Genomic DNA, 19,562 nt, shown 5'->3' on the forward strand with positions numbered 1-19,562 from the left:
ACAGAAATCCCAGCAACTGGGATGAACAATTTCAGAGAATATCCTTTCTGTCTCTGCATCTGTGTTGGAGGATACTTATACTATGTTTTCAAGCAATGTGGTCTTTTGCAAGAAAATTGGTGAAATGTTACCATTTGTAGCACCTTACCCTTTCAATAACTTTTTACGGGACAGAGCAGTGGTTCAAACTGGTGGACTGATCTGGCGCTGATATATTTATTTATTGGTGGGTGTTTTTCAGCTGAAAGAGTTATTTGATCCATACAGAGGGAAAATGTATTTTAATTTGCCAGAAATATTTGGTGGGGTTTAGCTAATGTATCCTACTGAAAACTCAACCTTTGGTTGAGACTAGAAAATTTAGTCCAGTCTCTAAATTATGCACAACCTAATCAGGGAGGAAGGCAGACAAATTTTAGGTAACTCAAGTGTTTGCAATTTTGTCACCTGATCTGTAATATTTGTGCACCACTGCCACATGAAATTCTGTCAATCATAGTGCCTCTACTGTGTAGTTAAGATAATATGCATAGGGAATAATAAAGCTGCTTTATTTAGGATTCTGTCAGCTGTCCCTGTTATCTCATTCAACAGAACAGCCTACTAGTAATATTGATTTGTTTAAAGAAATTGTCAGGTAAAACAGGTTCCTTTGTTTTATTTTGTTCTTTAAAAGATTCACACCAGTAAATTAGAGAAATATTATTTCAGATCTCTAAGAAAGGCATTCTTGCTCTATATTGGCTTGCTTTTTTCTTGCCCATATTTGGTTGAGATTCTTCATGTAATCTGCAAAATTCTTTGTGCCATTGTTTTAAACATTGTGCAGTGGGATTTGATGCCATGATTCACTTCGTGCTTATAGCAACTCGAGGCAGATGAGATACAATTTTAACTTCTGCAGCAGAAGGCTATTGAATTTCCTGGTACCTTTACTAGACTGGTTCTGAATCACTGGTGCCATTGCCTGATTTACATCTTTGCAAATATATGCAAATACAGAGTATTGCTATATGGTCTTAGGTCTGCAGAAGCGCGGGTGACATGCTTGAGTATCTTAGCTAGCAGAATATGAGCTTTTGCCTCTTTGTATTTTATAAATTTCAAAAGGCAGTATTTTTATTATTATTATTATTTTTCTATGTATAATTTATGAAAAGGATCCTACAATGTTTGAATTATGGTAAAGCATCTGAGAGATCAAGGTCTTTCTCTTTGTTTTGGGGAGGTGTTGAGTTTTCTGTTGCTGGATTGATGTTTTCTGCTGTGGAAGGCAAGAGGTCCTCATTTGTGAAATCTCTGGGAAAGCTAGCAGAAACTGGAAGGTCCATAATTTGTTTCCATGGTTTTCCAGGACATCTGGGGCGAGGAGATCCTGCGCGATCTGGCAACCCATTAAATAAAGAGGTATCAGGAGGAATTAGTGGTTCTGCAGATGTACTGGTTTCCTTTCTTGCAACCCCTGGATTAACTAGTTCTGATGCTGTTTCAGCATTGGATGATGGGACGGTTTTGTTTTGATTAAAACCCCTTTCATTGGACTCCTCAGAAGATCTGAGGTCTGGATGTTTATGTTTACCATTTTTACTGTGTTTTTTATGCCCACACCCATGGCCATTTCTGTGCCCACAACCACTTTTATGCCTATGCCTTTTGTCATACTCATGATCCTCTTTATATCCATGTCTGTGTTTATGCCCATGTTTATGTCTGTGTTTGTGCTCAGGTTCACCTTCACCTTCTGGTTCCTGTCCACCATCTTTTCTTGTTTCTTCGTCAGGTCTTTGCCCTTCTTCTTCATTTTTATTAGAGCATGAAATTCCATTGGACTCGTCTTGCCTAATAGTGCTTCGGAAAGGTGTGAATCCAGGAGGCCGCCTTATAAGTACCTCCTGAAAAACATTGCAATAATAGCCACATTTGTTACATGAACAAGAGCAATAGCTTTAGGTTTGGGAAATTCAGAAGTTGGCTCATTGCAGTACATGAGTCATTTAGCAAAAATATGTTATCAGATTTTAAAAGTAAATGAAATAATAATCTTTTCTATCTGTGGTAAGCATGGAAACATAAACATCCTCCCAAATAACTCCAGAGTGTTTTAGAAGTTATATGTTAAAAGAACAATTTATATATCACTGAAATTCTGCCAGCTTAGCGTAGGAGTGATACTATAGAGAGGAAATCATGTACTGGTTTTAATTTATGAACAATACTTTTGACTTGTAGGACTAAATGTCCCTGCGCTTGTTAAAAGTATAACACTGATGTATAAAACCACTCTATGCTAAAGGCTAACACATCTCTGGGTGGTCTCAATAGTCTCAATACCAGAATATACAAAAGATCTGCATCGTTTTGTTATATGAAATGTAACTACTCAGTTTTTTGTTTCTAGATTTGACGTATGCATTTCATAAGGCTGCTTAAAAATAACACACATAGGATAAAACTGATAATAAAAACCATTCAGTTGTTATTGAGTAATCTTTGTTTCCCCATCACTGTTCAACTGGGAGACAAAGACTGAATGCATGGTGTACAGCCACTATCCAACATAGGTTTAATTTCTGTCTACCGAAGTGTCTGTTCGGTATCTCCCTGCAAATCAGATTTGTTTGGCATGCAGCTAAATTTGAAAGTTGATGTGAATACAATATATTAGTGAAAACAAAGAGGAAAGACATTTATTAGGTGATAGATAATGAATGAATAGGTAGTTATGAAGGCGCTGAGCACAGTGTAGTTACTGATTATGAATGCAGGTTAATTGATCTCACTGTATTCAGTGTATCTTCTCTTCTTCATTGGGGAGCACGAGAGTCCCTGCATTTATTAAAAAAAACTGAAATCATCAGACCTAAACAGGTCTTTATAATACAGAAGATTTATATTCCATTTTGAAATTTTGAAACTGGCCCACATTCAGGGCTAGTTAACAGTGGAGCTGGGCAGGAAGGAAACAGAAAGATTTTTCTGCAGACATTGACAACTCATGGCAGGAGATCTGCTATTCTACTACATATGAAAAGATTTGCAAATGCTTTTGAAATCTGTAGGGTATAATTATTGCATTGCTAAATACATTTTTGTCTCAATTTTTAAACCTAGTATGAATAGTAATTCAAATAAGCTGATGTGGCTTGATACTTCAGAGCTTAACTGATAATGCAAAGAAGTAGTCAACAGGCAGAATGTTCTCTCTGTCCTGTTGCCTTTGTATTTCTGTAATCACGGTGTTGTCCACTCTCTCACCTTGTGGCGAAACTGTCTTCCATGTAACAAGTTGCTGAGGTTAGAGAGTGAAAGGGAGGAGTGTGGCATTACTGAGCCTGTTAAAAAAACTATGTGTTCCTTTGGTTTTGGTAGAAAATATGGGATAATTTGGAATGGATAAAGAATTTAATGACTGCCTTTGTGCTATGCTCTACTTATGATGATGGATAATGAAGCGGAATCATACCATTGAGCGTTCTTTAGAGCAGTTAACTTGTGGAAAGATTTTATTCTCCCATGGGATCACATGAATTTGTGCTTCACATGGCAATGGTGCCTGTTGATAAAACAAAAGTCAACATGTTAAGGCAAAAAAACATCAGACACAAAGGAAGGAGTTGTGCATGAAAAGTAATATTTTTTTAATAATACTTTTAAATATAAATATTGGAGGTGGAGGCTTCTGTATTGGAGCATATAATTGCTCAGCTTTTTGAAGTTATAGTATGCCTATGTGAACATTTCAGTTCAACTTTGGATTGGAGATTGGATCTTGAAAATTGGATTTTTTATCTCCAGCACTTTTGGAGCGCTATTTTAATCTTCATGATATTCTTAACAAGTATTGTTTGTTGATAGTATTTCTCCTACTAAAAACTGGGAAATTGAGATAGAGAGAAAGGCCTGCTGCACTAACAGATTTTAAAATCTCACAGGTAAGCACTGTTCATGTGGTGGGAAAAGAGAGGGGAAATAAAGCCTGTCTTTCCCAACCAACTTCCTCGCCAATGGTTTCTGGCCCTATCAGCGTTGCTTTCCAGTGTCTGGAACACATTTTCCCTGTATCAGCAGCATGCACTCCAGCTACATTATTCCTTTGCACACCGGTAACACTCCAATCTCATATTTTCCTTAGCTGCAAGTCACAGAGTCAGGAGTATTGCAGCTATTTCACTTTGCAGCAGCCTCCTCCCCTCCTTTCTTTGATTCATTATTATCAGAAAAAAGTTCCTTTTGCTTTGCAGTGAGCACTGATCCTCCAGTTGGAGTAACTCAGTTTAGGTTTTATGTTTTACTGCCGTCGTCACTGGCTTCGGTTACAGTGAAAGGTGTCCTTGATGAAACAGAATTTTACTGAAAGAGGTAACAGAACTCAGAATGTGGTTTTGCTTAAGTATTTACAATCTCTGGTGCAAATGAATGTGTCCGTTATGAACATTACAGTTGGCAACATCATCATTACTTACACTGTCTGATGTGGCTTCACAGTCTTCATTAAGTTTTTCGAACGCTTTCTTTGAGCAGTTTGTCTTCTGGATTGCAAATGTTACATGGTAGTTTTGTCCTGCAACCACCTGAAAAATTAGCAAAAAAGCTTTCTGTGGTAAAGGCATTTTATTGAAAAGAATTCACAGGAAAGATGTTTTTTCTACAAGCTTATACTACTTATGTGCTACAAGTCCTGACCACTGAGACAACATATCTTAAGAACACTATTAAAATACTTGGCAGCAAACCTATCTGCTTTTAATCAACTTACTTATTTACTCCAGTTCCCTTTCTCAGAAATCTCAGCATTGAAACTGAAGGAAACAGAAAGGTCAGAATAACATCAGGCCCACAGTTTTGGCTTTGTTTTATTGGATGCTTGTAGTAATTTCATTAATAAAAAATGAAATCATTAGAGACACCACTGTAGAGAGCCAAATATGAGGTAAGAAATATGGAATGTGAGTAAAATGAAGTGTGTGATGAACAGGCTTAGTTGAAAATGAACATATTTGCCAAATGCATTAAGGAGAGAAACTGCTTAGGTTCAAGAATGTGCCTGGTACGAGTTCTCTTAGTATCTTTTACAGAGCCCAGGATAATATATCTTGCTTCGGAGACAGCAAGCAAAACATAAATTTCTGTCTATTTTAAATCTCTTTTAAAAATGTATGCATGCTGATATCAATCATGATATGAAAAGGGAGAAAGAATAAGAAGTTTTAAAGAAGAAAAAAGGTTTTAAAGAAGAAAAAAGGTTTTAAAGAAGAAAAAGCACAGATATTATTAGTAAGGTAATGTGAGCTCTTCAGAAAAACTCCAGTGTCTTTTTAGTGCCTTCTCCAGTGTTACCCATCATGCTCAGGGGAAGTTGTTGACAAAGTATTTTCTGAACTACTCACAGAATCACAGAATTTTCAGAGTTGGAAGGGACCTCTAGAGATCATCTAGTCCAACTCCCCTGCCAAAGCAGGATTGCCCAGAGCACATTACTCAGGACTGCATCCAGGCGGGTCTTGAAAATCTCCAGGGAAGGGGACTCCACAACCTCCCTGGGCAGCCTGTTCCAGTGCTCTGTCACCCTCACTGTAAAGAAGTTTTTCCATGTATTTGAGCGGAACTTCCTGTGTTCTAACTTGTGCCCATTACCCCTCGTCCTGTCACTGGGAACCATTGAAAAGAGCCTGGCTCCATCCTCCTTCAACCCACCCTTTAGATACTTGTACACCATAATAAGGTCTCCCCTCAGCCTTCTCTTCTCCAGGCTAAAAAGTCCCAGCTCTCTCAGCCTTTCCTCATAAGGGAGATGCTCCAAGCCCTTCATCATCTTAGTTGCCCTTCGCTGGACTCGCTCCAGCAGTTCCCTGTCCCTCTTGAACTGGGGAGCCCAAAACTGGACACAGTATTCCAGTTGTGGCCTCACCAGTGCAGAGTAGAGGGGGAGAATGACCTCCCTCGACCTACTGGCCACACTCTTCCCTATGCAGCCCAGGATTCCATTGGCCTTTTTGGCAACAAGGGCACATTACTGGGCCATGGATAATTTACTGTCTACCACGACCCCCAGATCCTTCTCCTCCGAGCTACTTCCCAGCAGGTCCGCCCCTAACCTGTACTGGTGCCTAGCATTCTTCCTCCCCAGGTGCAGGACCTTGCACTTGCTTTTGTTGAACCTCATTAGGTTCTTCTCTGCCCAGCTCTCCAGCCTGTCCAGGTCACGCTGGATGGCAGCACGGCCCTCTGGGGTGTCAGCCACCCCACCCAGTTTGGTATCATCAGCAAACTTGCTGAGGGTACACTCTGTCCCCTCATCCAGGTCATTAATGAATAGATTAAACAAAATTGGACCAAGTATTGACCCCTGGGGGACTCCACTGTCTTATTTTCAATTCTGTCCTAAAACTCTGTTTTGATATGTTGGGACAGTAAACAAGGCAAATGCTGACCAATATTATCCTCTTGATGCCTTGTTCTTCTTTATTGAGTTGTATTTACTTGTATATCTTAAGTTTTGCACAGATGGTCTCTTGTGAATCTACCTGCCATATTCTTAGCAGCAGAATTAGTTTATAAATTAACAGATTTCTAAGGGAAATTTTGAAGCCTAATTTCTTGGAGCTCACAGCTGCTGTAGGGTGGACAGTGCTTAAAATAACATACAGAGTATTGGTGTGGTGGATCAAGTGGGCAGTTTCTACTTTTGTACTTTAAAAATCTAAGGTATGTTACAAAGTCTGGTAAAAAGTGGGGTAGATATACAAAAATCAGATACTCTAAGTCAACATTTTTCCCATACTTTTAAAATCATGTTGTTTTAAGAAAAAAAAAATCAAGAGATGGGAGATTTTTAAATCACTTCTGAATGCAACCCAAGATGGATAACATTTTGCAAGAAAAAATGTGTGGATATTTCAGTTACCACATGTAACTGAACACTTAAGAGAAAAACAATATTTGAAATCTAAACACAAGCTTTAGATAACATTCAGCTCAGACTAATAACACTGCCATGTCTGTTCCTCATCTCTGTAGATTATTCCAACCTGAACTGTTGCTGCTTTTATTTCTCCAGCTTTATAATAGAAATCGTCATTGCTCTCCGAATTATACTTCTCCATAGAAACCTTCAATAGTTCCTTCAGTTCTGGACTGTCTTTTGGGATAGTCTTTGGACAACCAGTGCGAATGGCAGGAATTACCGTCTCTTCAACTGAAAGAAATGAACAGATTTTAGGTTTAAGGCGCAAAAGATTCAATGTAGATAAAGACTGGGATAAACAGTTAATTATAAATTCCTGCCGTCTGGAATGCTTAGTATTTGGGTCTATCTAATGAAACCAAAATATCTTAGGATAATGCTGATCATATAAAACTCAGTCTTGGTTATCTAAAGGAGCATTGCATCAGCACCTAATGTCGCATTGAACACTTAACAACAGCTTTCTTGTAGAAACAAGAATTGTGTGTCCCAATTGCAGGTGGCTAGCAAATAAAGAGAGGGAATGCCTACGCGTATGGAAGGACCTGCGTCAGGTGAAACAAGAGATGCATGTTATTGGCAATGAATGAGTGTGTTGAAGAATATCATTTCTTGAAGAAAAACAAGTCTGAATGGGTGAGAATGCAGCACTTATTACATGGAGTAGTACTGTACTCCCTGTTCTAAAGTTCTGGAGCTGTGGTAAACTGTGTCCAAATTGATGGCTGGAGGAAAAAGTAACAGTAATAAAATGATTTGGGAATTTGAATGTAATGAACTTCTAAATTCTAAGTAATTTATTTACTGCGGAAAAAAAACATCCTCTAACGTATCAAATGTAAGTATAGCCATGTAATATGAAATAAATAATGATAGTATCAGTAGGTCAATTACCGATTTTGGACTAAAGCTTAAAGTCTTCAGCTCCTTTGCCTTTCAAAAGCATACATTTGAGCTCTTTGGAAAGTTAGAAGTTGTTATTTATTTAAACAATGGGATATTAACTCACTCGTCGTTGTTGTGGAAAAGGAATTAATTTTTGTAGGACATTTATACTCTTTGAGTTTGTATCTGTTACGCTCCAAATGAGACTCAGCAACCAGCTCCATGTCATGGAAATAGGACAGTATACTAGTGATAAAATGTCACTTTCAGCTGCATATGAAATACTTGTAGGAAGTGAAAAAATCTGAGGTAATATTTCATTAAGGGGCAGTGCTTTTTTGGTCCCAGAAGAATTACTTTCTCTTATTATTATCTGTTTTCATCTCTTGCATTTTTATTTTGTCTTTTTTTTACAATTGTAAAAAAACCCTAAACATTGTAAATTGCAGAACTTTAAAAATTGCTAGTGCCTGTGACATACCTGGAAGCTTGCATTGGCTTGCAGTATCTACAATCTGCCCATGAATATTTTCATACGCTTTGGCCTCACATTTACCTACACGCTGGAGTAAAAAATGCAAAACATCTCCTTATTATTTAGAAATAATGAACAAGCTCACATCCTAATACATTCCTGCTAACAGAATAAGTCAAGAATACTACTAATAATTCCTTCCTTCCTTCCTTCCTTCCTTCCTTGGAGCAAGGAGCCTGACAGACAGTCTGCAGAGGTTCAAAAGGACCACTCAGAGACCATAAAAAAACCATGAAAGAGAACCTGAATGAACTACTTGCATTTGTTCATTACAGAAGGAACTGGGGAGGTTTACAAGCCAGAATCCTATTTTATGGAAAACTCTGGAATTTCTGTCTCAAACTGTAGAGACCAAAACAAAGATTATGCAATTAAAAAACTAAACATTACTGAGTTTCTTGTATTTACTCAGGTGTTGTAAAGGAACTGTGGTGGTAGATAACTTGCTTAACATTGCCTTGATATCTTAGGGCTGGAAGAAAGCAGATGTTGATCCTGTTGTTTTAAAAATATTATAGACCCGTAAAACTGGTGTCTGTACCATTCAAGTGATTAGAAATGGTAATAAAGAACTAGAGGGCATGAATACATCAAGGAGAGACTGGGGGTTTTGTTGTAAACAGGAGTCATATTTTGCAGATTTGTCAGTTCTTCAAACGCATCAACAAAAGTGGGCAAAGAGACCTGTTGATAAAGTATACATAGATTTTCAAAAAGGTTTCAGCGAAGTCCCTTATCAAAGACTCTAGAGGAAATTAATCAACTGTAGAATACAAAGGAAGACTTTTACAATTCAAGATCAGTATCTTTGGGCTATGACAGATACTTGAAAATGGCGTCCATAAAAAAATCTTAGTAGTGGTTTAGGAAAAATAATAATAATTAAAAGATCTAGGCTTATCCAGGTTAGAGAGAATGAGATTATGCCCCACTATAGCTCTGCGGTTCACATGCACATTGAATACAGGGTGCTATTCCAGTATTCCCATTTCAAAATGAATAGTATAGAGCTGAATAAAGGTACGAAACAACTTTCATGGAATTTGGTCATTCCAAGGTATGGAATATTCTTGGAATATCATATTCTAATAATACCTGTCGATGACCTGTTAGCAAGGCTGCTTAACAGTTCAGGGGATGAGTGATAAAGATCCAATCCCACAAACCCTGTGTTATTAAAGCGGTATGTGAATGAGCTTATGGTTTAAGGGCAAGCATAGGTAATGGAGAGATTTCCTTCAGCTAATCTGATTCTCACTCCTGTTATTTACCACAGTGGTGTTGTTCTTTCCTTTTTTGATCAATGCTTCTGAAACATTCTAAAACATTCTTGAGACATTCAAGGAGTATTTTTTGAACAGGAGAGGCTCTTGAATGTCACACTCAGCAGTGCACTTCCACAACAGCTGAAACAGATGCAAGCGAACTCCTGTGGTTCCTTACCTGCCATTTATCACCACGGATCGTTATGACTCTATGTTGCTGCCCTCTACCTTGTGTTTTCAGAAGCATTGGTCTGACCCCATGGTGAGCTGGTTCAGGGAGGCTCGTTGAGAGAGCAACCCTCTATTTTTGGTACAGTTAATTCTGTTCCAGCTCATAGAAGCTGAGGAAGTAACCTGGTTTTGCAGCACTGTTAAGCTAGAGGGTGTGTGTTTGTTAATAAATTTATTTTGAAGCTCTCTTATTTGGACTGTCACTACTTTTCTTCCAAAGTATGTCTTAAGCTGGAAAAATGGTGCTTATTTTAATTATTGCTTTTTGGGTTGTACCTGAGTTACTCACTGAATATCTGGATGGGAACTTCTCAAGGGACTTATTATTTGGGTGAAACTGTTCAGATTCTATAGAGTAATCTGTAAACATTTCAGTGATCGTCTTAGTCACTGATTCACGAGAAGACAAAGATATTCTAATTGCCTAAGTAGACAGTTATCTATAAGCTTGGATTTAAACTTCATTCACAAAGTGAAGCAAGACTGTAAATATTTTCTTGAGTCAGATCTCAATGATTATTTGTTAATATGATATTTTCTTGATAAACAGATTTTGAAGATTACTTACATCTCTCGAAGTGGGTTTGCACTCTGGAGTTAAATCTTCAAATTGGTCTTTGGAGCAATTAGTCTCCTGGATATCATATTTAATTATGTAATTCCATCCAGCTACCACCTGGAACAGATATTTAGGAGATATATTATGTAAACCAATACAAACTCAGAAGTTAAACTATAGAATGTGATTAGCAAAGAAAGCAAAACTACTCTTCTAGTGCAGGCCATCCATCAAATTACTTTGCAGTCACTGAGCCATAGAGTATTCTTGGACAGCTGAAAAAAATCTTGTCCTTGTGATACAAGAAGTAAACTAAGTCATGCATATATTAGAAGTGCACTTCGTATTTGGATTCCGCTTCTCTTGACAAGCCTGCAGCCTCATGATCCTTGTTTCCTTGCACTTTCCTTCAAAGTGTTTGTTACTTATTATTCCCAGTGACAGGAAGCTGGTCTAGATAGATGACTACGCTAATACATCTTGGCAAGTCCTACGTTCCTTTGTGTGGGACATAGTAAAACAGTGTCTGAATAATGTAACTTTATACTGCTGGCGTCATTTGTTATTGAGTGTCCTGCAATTATCATCTACCTATAATTGTGTCTGCCTTGGGCTTTACCTTCCCCCGCCCACTGGTTTGTCCAGATCTGTGACCATTTTTTTCCTTTTCTCTCCAGCAGGCAGTTTAGTTTTCTTCACTGTGGCTACTGCTTCTCACCCATGAAATCTCTCCATGTCACAGTGTTGGGTCAGGTAGCATTGGATTAAAAAGGGGAAATAAGAATCAAATATAGTAACTTTCCATCCCAGGTCAGTTAAAGTGGAGGGCTCTGGCTAGTCTCTGTTGGCCAGAAGTGACACAATGGTTCTCTTTCCAGCACTGGATTACAGTCTGTCTGTGATGTTTTGTCATGTCGCTTAAATGTTGTGTAAGCTTGTCTTTCAGCTAAGAGGATCGTTGCCATCAGTAAATAAAAAGAGGACAGTTTGAATTAAATCATGGGTCAAATTGACATGAGACCAGAAGATGCTTTTTGGCATTCAAAGAAAAGGGCCTGTATTTGGTGTCAGGTTTTATACTAGTTAACAGCCAAATAAGAAACTTTACTTTCCAGCAACATCACACCAATCCATAGGAGAGCCTTTCACAGGGAAATAATTGTTGCATGCAATACCAGATGACACAGAATTCCTGTGACCTGAGAAGTCATTTCTTGCAAAGCAGATATTTCTGTGTGCAGAAACCTTTCAGCAAGTGACATGCTGGCTTTTTGTTTTTCTTACCCATTTTTCCTATATGGGATTTACCCGTCCTATAACGTATAGCAGCTGCTGACATATGGGTCCTATTGCATTGCAAAAACATAGATGCCTGCTGCTGTTTGAAAGGCTGTAGAGTATATGAGACATCTGTGCAGGCTGGCAGTTTTGGCACAGAAGAGAGATCTGCTCCTGCTGGAGCTTCAGGGAGAGGCCAAGTGGAATACCCGAGACCATCTGAGATGACACAAGATGCCTGTGTCAGCACTGAGTGTAAATAAGCTGGTGCTAGACACTGGTTAGATGTAACTGCATATAAAGAAAATATATGTTTACTATCAGTTTCTAGAGTTGACAGCACTGAAAATCCAGTAGATAACCGTTTAGAATTCCTTATAAATGAAGAAAATTATGTACAGGGTCTACACTCTACATGCATTTCGTAGCCTTTTATTATGAAATATAAGCCACCTTAAAATCAGAAACGTGTATGTAAAACAACCAAGATATCCAGTTAGGGGTGCTTTTTTTTTTGGTAAAATTTAGAGAAAAATCATACACAAACCTGTACTTTAGCTTCTTTTATTTCCATAAGCTTAAAAAGGGCAGGTTCAGCACCGTGCTTGTTAAACTTTTGAATAGCTTGTTTCAGAATTTCTGACACTTTTGAACTGTCACTTGATATAGGATGGAAGCATCCAGCACAGATAGCCTCAGTAAGTGTTATCTTTGGTGTAGCTGGAAAAGAAACAAACCAAAAATATATGGCTTCATGTAAATCAGCCTCAAATTTTAATTTTTCCTGGGAAAAATTTAGCTGGGAATGAGAGAAAAGGTTCAATGAGCAAAAGCCTTTCCTGCTTTTAATTGGAGTGATCAGCAAAACCCACATTTTGGTTTCAGGACCTGCAAAGACGTTCACTGCATTTAGGAGCATGGTTTGGTTTATGGTGGTGGGCGCCATACATGACATTTGGATCCAGGCATGGTTTCAGCAGCAAACTTCATTCAGAGGAGTGAGTTCAGGAGTCATTGAATCCCTGAAAAACCTTGCACGTAGTTTTGACATCACTAAGGAAAGGTCATCCCTCATTCAGTTAGGGAAGAACCAGTGGAGACTACAGCTAAGGAGACGTTCTTCAGATTTTTCAGAGCTCACCCGCTATGTGCAGCTGCTTATTGTCCTCGCCATATTTCAGAATGAGGACTTTGACAGGAGTCTTTTGGCTCACCTATATGAACTGCTCTGACTCTGAGTTCCTTAGGGACTGTAGTTGAACTATTCTACTGGTGTGTTGTTTGAACTCCCCCTGCTAGTCACTTTGGCTGCCAATTGCCACTTGGTGTTACCTTCAGGCTTAACCAACAGGATTGGCTGTGGATGGACAAGCTTGACGGGGATGCTCAAACTTCTGTTTCCTACTACTAATCCTATTAACTCTCTTTCCTTTCTAGTAATCATGGATTGGATTTTCATAAATTAATTTTATAGTTCAGTACATAAATTAATTTCATGATTCAGTGAGCTTGAGAATGAAAGTGGGACAATATGTGGTCTCTGTGGAATTGAAGTAAAATTTGTGTGCCTGTTTCTCAGCTGGCATAAACTGGCTTTAATGGAGTTATGCCAGCTTGCACCAGCCAGGAAACCAGTCCAGGGTCAATATGATCCAACATTTCCACCAAGAAGGCTGAACAGTATGGTAACTAACATGGTGGGGAAATCCCTCACCAGTTAAGGTCTATTGTTTCACTCTTTCTGTTTGAATCCTTTGGATTTGATTTTGGCCCCTCTGTACATTTGGAATATCTCAAGGTAAGCAATACTATTTAGTCTTACATCTCCAAGGGGTACTTGGACAAAGTCTGGCCCTTCGTATTTCTAGTATCACTTATTTTGATTCTGTAATGAAAAATAGATACATTACATGACCGTGTTTTCAGGGATAATTACAAAGATGATAAAACAGCAGCACACCCAGTTCTAAGATGACTACGGTCTCAGCATTTTCATAAGTGCTGAACAAACGTGTATTCTATTTTCAGAGTTGCTATAACTTGGTAACAAAAGATGAACTTCTTAGGCTGAATACGTGGTTCATTAATTTATGCACGTTTTTTCAGCTTTCTAAGCAAAGATTCAATTGCAAATTTCTCATGCATTCTCTGTGGGATTCACACACCGTTTACTGGCAACTAGAGGTCGCCATTGCCCTACAAATGCTCTAAACCAAGCAGCGTTTATTTAGTAGCAGAACATGGAGTTTGTGTGTACTGCAGTTCCTAGGAGGACACTGGCTATGGGTATAGCTATTTAAGCTTTAAACAAGGTAACTAGGAACAAAAAACAAAGTTAAGGTGCCAAACGTCTCAGAAATCATGGTAAATATCTGATAGCTCCCTGCTATCAGTTACATGGATATTTTAAAACTAGCTTGGATATGTCTTACATGAACACTAGGCATAGGCACGTAGAGATCTCAGTTGCAAAGCTTTAAAACAATGTGATCTCTTTCTAATAAAGGAAATTACTATGTGAACGTAACAGTCATATATGAGTGTCTTATAGGCAAGAAATACACTGCTTATTGTTAAGGTCTAAAACATATCACAGTCTCTCTTACATAATTACATTACTGGTAGATTTTGTATTTTGTAAATGATTTTTTTTTGTTCTTTTTTTGGTTGGAGTAAATATTTGCTTGGGTAAACTTTAAAAGAAATAATTTAGTCATTTTTAGTTTGGAAAGAATTAAGGTACAATTTTGTCATATGTAGTTTTTTTTCTAATAATTTCTGGCACAGTTTTATACTTGAATAAGTAAGGACAGAAAATTGAAGTGTGACAAGTTGTATATAGTCTCTAAGTCACTGACATGCTTTAGGTCTTAAGCAAATTCATTTTAACTTGGTAAATTCCAGTATTTGAAGAAACTTATTGCACATGCATGTGCCGGTGTTCATTAGCCTAGATAGAAACTGCCAGTGCTTCACTGCCTTAGCCTATATGTGCATAACATTGAAATGAAATTTTTTCATTAACATGTAATTGCTTATGGAAGATTATTTATAAATGTCTGAATAGAATGATAAGGAGCTCCTACCTTTAAAATTACCTTAAAGTCTCAGTATTATATTTTCCCCATTCTTATGTATCAACAATTGTGTTGAATGCTGCCCCAAACAGTTACATACCTGGAAAAATTTTGCAATCTTGCGTAACATTACTCATTTTTTCAGCGTTATTCATGTGAACTTGAGCTGTGCATTCTCCCATTTTCTGCAAAGACATAGAACAACATTTGTCTTAAACTGAAGAAAAACACAGTGCTATATATTCTTCTAGGTACTAAACAAAGTTGACAGTTGCAAATTGAGTTTGGGGAACAAGTTCATATGTACATTTGTAGTACTGTCTAATTTGCTGTTTTGTTACTGGAAAAGGAACAGTTTTGTTGATTGTGAGGAGAGTAGTGGATGAACTGAGCAGATAATGTGAAAGATTCCTTTGTATCATGATTGGTGCTTATTAATCAACAAAAGAATTTACAGTCAGAATAATGGAAATGAACGCATCCTCATAAATAAAGTCGGTATAAATTGTGTATTTACCTAATTTCCTCTTTGCTGGTACAAGATATGCAGCAGTGACTATGGCATTTCACATTGATTCAAATGATATTAGCACCAGCATCCCTTTCTTTGCATTGTATACTGTGTGAATCACAATCACAGTGACTTCCACTGGAAATGTGCAGTGTTCCTGCACACTCCATGTGCCCCAACTGTACCTCCTCTAGGTGCTCTCTAGTAGCATGAGCCAGATATGCTTTGCACTCCTAAAAGCCCTCTGGTAAATTTTCTGCCACAGTGGCTTCCGTGTCAGTATTTTGGTTGGTGCAGATCTGAAGTCAATTTGGTTATGCAAGTTTGCATTATGCATAATTAATAGAAAGTTTTACACCCCTCACTCTCACAGTGCACATGTCTTATGTTGAATTTAGTGTAAACCTTCATATTGAAGCTCTGAGATGTTCCCTTCTGCACATATTCAGGATTATAATGCCAAACTCACAATTATAATGGTTAACTTTAGAGTTGAAAAGATTTCTGTACTGTACTTTAGCCCTATATGCTCTCAAAAGCAATACAGCTAGAAAAATTAAATTCTCTACTGTTATTTTTCCCCAGGCGACTGCCGTCCTGGTCATTATACTGATGTTTCTGTACAGAGAACTTTTAAAGAGGACAGATACTTACAGCCTCTGCAAGTACTTTGTAATCACAGTCTTGCCAAAGTTTGTTTTCCTCAATGGCACAGGTAGTTTCATGTATTCGATATTTCAGATCGAATTGTGTGTCAGGACCTGCCTGAATAAAAACAATTTGCATGTCATCATTTGCATAGTAATAAATCAAGTTAAAAGATAAGAGCTTCAAAAGGTAAATACTATCCATTGGTTACATTATATTTTATAGTATGGTTTCAGATTAGCTGCTGGTCTCCATGCAAGGTCTCCCAAATCTTGGTAGTTCAATAATTAACTTATCTAATTATATTACTGAGCCCTTACCTACAATTACAGTATATTGATACAATAGATACCGTATGCTCAACTACCTTCATTTTAACTTGTAGTACCAAGGGTTTAAAACCAGAAAGAAGTGGTTAGATTTTATACTTATATTCAATTGTACTCCGCATAAGCAAATTTGGGTTGCTGCTTGGGTAGTTAGCATAATTACCAGCTTGGACTGTGCTCCTGTCTGACTCCTTCACTCTCGCTCTTGGCCTCCTCCCAGCTCTGTCTGCTTTCCTTCTGTACAACTCCATGGGCAGCCCAGAAACAGCAGCCATCACCCCTCAGACAGCCTGGCGGTGCCCAAACTGCCTTTAATCTATGGTAACAGGTACTTCACCTGCCCTGCCTACTCTGGGGAGAGGGGTGAGGAGGGCATATGCTCTGGAGACAGCCATTTGTGGTGCCTGCAGTTTTCCTATAGGCATTAAGGACTGAGCTGCTGGTGAGGGTAGCCTCAGGAATCCCCTAAGATGAAATGCAAAACACTACGCAAAGTTTGGCCTGGCCTGTGAAAGTGTTTCTGCTGTTGTTAAGTCAGTAGGGGGCATTTTCTCCGTGCCATAAACTGAGTAGTGAGCCTGTGCCTACAGGTAATATTTAACACACTGCAGGGTTTGTGGTTCATCCTTTAGAGGAGATATAAAGCCAGAAGTTACTAATCTTTTACAGCCACTAAAAATGCTCTGCCAATGTGCCTTTTCAAATACAAACACAGGCAGTTGCTGTACTTCAACACTAGTTATCCTCAAATGATATTGCTGGGAGAATTAAATGGTAGTTCTTGTCTTAGTGATACGCAGAAAGCAAAGCTGAGCTGATGTGGGTGGAATATACTGGATTTACGCTGATGTAGACACAGAATTATATGCTGTGTTCTCTCAATTCCTATTGTGTATTGCCACAGCTGCGAAGAGGTGTAGAGGTACCTGATATAACGGTTGCAGGTTGTAAAACAGGATGAAAGGTTCTCTAAAAATATAATGGACTTAATCCTCAGCAGGTATAAATTGACATTTATGGAGCTGCATCAGATTATACTATCTGGGATGTGGACTTAAAAAGAGCCAAATTCTGTTCTCTGTTACAGTGTTCTAAGTCTGCAATAAATCAGCTCAGTGAGTAAATGAAATATGTGAGAGAAGACATTGTTTCTGTATGTTATTTGTTGGTGGTTTATTTCGTTATTATTATTATGAATAGCTGTGCCTTTAACTGGGGCAGGTTCGGTCTTTCACCAGTCAGCTTTTATGTTTTATTACCTTATCAATAATGAATGTGCCTGAATATGTAATAACCAGCTATTTAATTAATGCATTCAACATTGTGAGACTAGCAATGAGTAAAATCTATACTCTTTTTAGAAAAAGAATATCACATATGAGGAAATCTCTATTGCAGATTCCTTTTCTCTGTTTTTTACTGAACATCATAGTCAGATCAATGATTCAAAGTAATAATTGATTTCCACCTCAGATCTTTTAAGAAAAGGAAATACAGATATCTAGAGAAGGAAAGATGAATAATAATTGCAATAAATATGTATTCTTAAAAATAGAATATCGTTTAAGATAAAATGCTGAAACTAATATCTGTCCTTCGGGAACATCAGCAAAATGAAGGTGGTGTTACAGCTCTGATATAAAGATATTTGCATTTGGCTATTGTTAAGGATGTGTGTAGTTCAGTGAAGGCAGTGGGACTATTCATTTGTTTCATTTTAATCGTGTAAAGGGTTTGCCAGATTTTAGTCTTTGTAACTATATGCTAAAATCTCCTTAGTTTGAAAACAGGAAACCCAGAGGGTAGGTGCCAGGAGATGTGGGTAGTTTATTGTAAGGCGTTTAGCAATTCATGTCCCCTTTCTGAGGTCAATTTCTATCTGGGTAGAAGTGTTTTGTGATTTTGGAGTGCAAAATATTCTCTCTGACACTGGGTTTCTTGTGTTTTACATCTGAAAATCCAATCCAGTAGAAAAAAATGCTAATGTTGTTTTCAAGTAAAGTAATGCTTGTCATTATTATGGTAATATCATCTTTGTATGCCTCTCAGAGGTAAATACTCTTTTGTTAGATTAACACTATACAGAAGGACTCCAGGCAAAGGATCATGTTTCATTCTTTTTTCCTTTTGTAATTTTAGCTGTCACCCTATTTGACTAAAATACCACCTAGTGCTTTTAGATAGATCTGTGACTCAGGACTAGTGTCAATCCAATAATATTCACAAACAATTTATTCAGGGTATTGCCAAATTTTATCAGGTCATTCTTTGTTATGTGTGAAACCAGCTCTTCCTAAGTCAAGATAATATTCAGATTTTTTAGTAAGTGTGTTTTTGCCATTGGTCTGAAAACCTTACTGATGACGGAAAGGAGTAGAATTCCCAACAAAGAAAGGAGAAGGCAGAGTGGACTAGTAAGACAAATTGTATTAGTGACAGAAATTTTCTATTCTTTAGTCCTTACATTAATAAGCAGTTCACCAGCACACATAGTTCCCTTGATAAGAAAATAATATACATCCTGCTTGTCATGGTAACAAGTATCTTACTGTGCAAGCCATTTTTTTTATTTTTTAAGATGTTTTTTGGAAGACACTTTGCTGTCATGCTTGCTCTCTTGTGAAGAAGATGGAGATAATCTGATTCTGAGTGAATAATCAATTCCAACATTTTTTTTTTTTTTTGCAAAGTCTACTTACAGTTCTCTTGGCTTCCATCACCATGTATAGTGCAAATTGATTACCAGTTGCTCTGTCTCCATTGTATTTCTTCAGTGCTGTGTCGACAGCTTTAAAGACATCAGGGTCATCACAGTCCAAAAACTCAAATGGAAGAGGGGTGGCTCTGCTAGAGAAAAAACTACAGCAGAGTACTAGTACAATAAAAGGTTTCATAATTGGAGAAAAAAGCCCCCTGAATTAGAAGGCTCTTTAAAAACCAAATGGAAAAAGAATGCCTGAGAGGGTTTTAGTCACCTCTTCTGTTTTTCAGGAGCAATAGCTGAGTAAACAGAGTGAGTAGGTTGTTGGGGTTGGTTGGTTCTCTTCATACCCTGTTTATACTGCAAATAAACTTCTGAGTTTATCTAAATAAACTTTGTGTGGTCACCAGAATGACACTAAGGTTATCCACCTGCCATCAAGATAACACTAAATGGCTGCAGCTGGGGACAGGTTTAGGACAAGCAGGATGGCTGCTGAACAAAAGAGAAAGCAGAATGTCTGTAGCTTTTTGGCTTCTTTTCTTAACATCTAAACTGCTGCTGAGAATGAATTTTAGA

General features: G+C 37.8%; 1 protein-coding gene and 1 long non-coding RNA gene across 2 annotated transcripts in view; one reads left to right on the plus strand and one right to left on the minus strand.

The window, feature by feature from the left end:
• Nucleotides 1-19,562, plus strand: part of LOC309675045 — a 52,156-nt gene that overhangs the window by 15,085 nt on the left and 17,509 nt on the right. The gene's annotated exons all lie outside the window — the stretch shown is intronic.
• On the minus strand, nucleotides 1,179-19,176 carry KNG1 (kininogen 1; the record flags this gene model as incomplete). Its single annotated transcript, XM_082487191.1, has 10 exons — nucleotides 1,179-1,892; nucleotides 3,464-3,553; nucleotides 4,464-4,571; nucleotides 7,023-7,195; nucleotides 8,331-8,412; nucleotides 10,449-10,556; nucleotides 12,265-12,437; nucleotides 14,895-14,979; nucleotides 15,960-16,070; nucleotides 18,982-19,176. The coding sequence occupies 10 exons, from the start codon at nucleotides 19,174-19,176 to the stop codon at nucleotides 1,179-1,181; spliced, it is 1,839 nt and encodes a 612-aa protein (XP_082343317.1).

The sequence above is a fragment of the Vanellus vanellus genome (assembly GCF_965231255.1).
Source record: "Vanellus vanellus genome assembly, chromosome: 8".
Lineage (NCBI taxonomy): Eukaryota > Metazoa > Chordata > Aves > Charadriiformes > Charadriidae > Vanellus > Vanellus vanellus.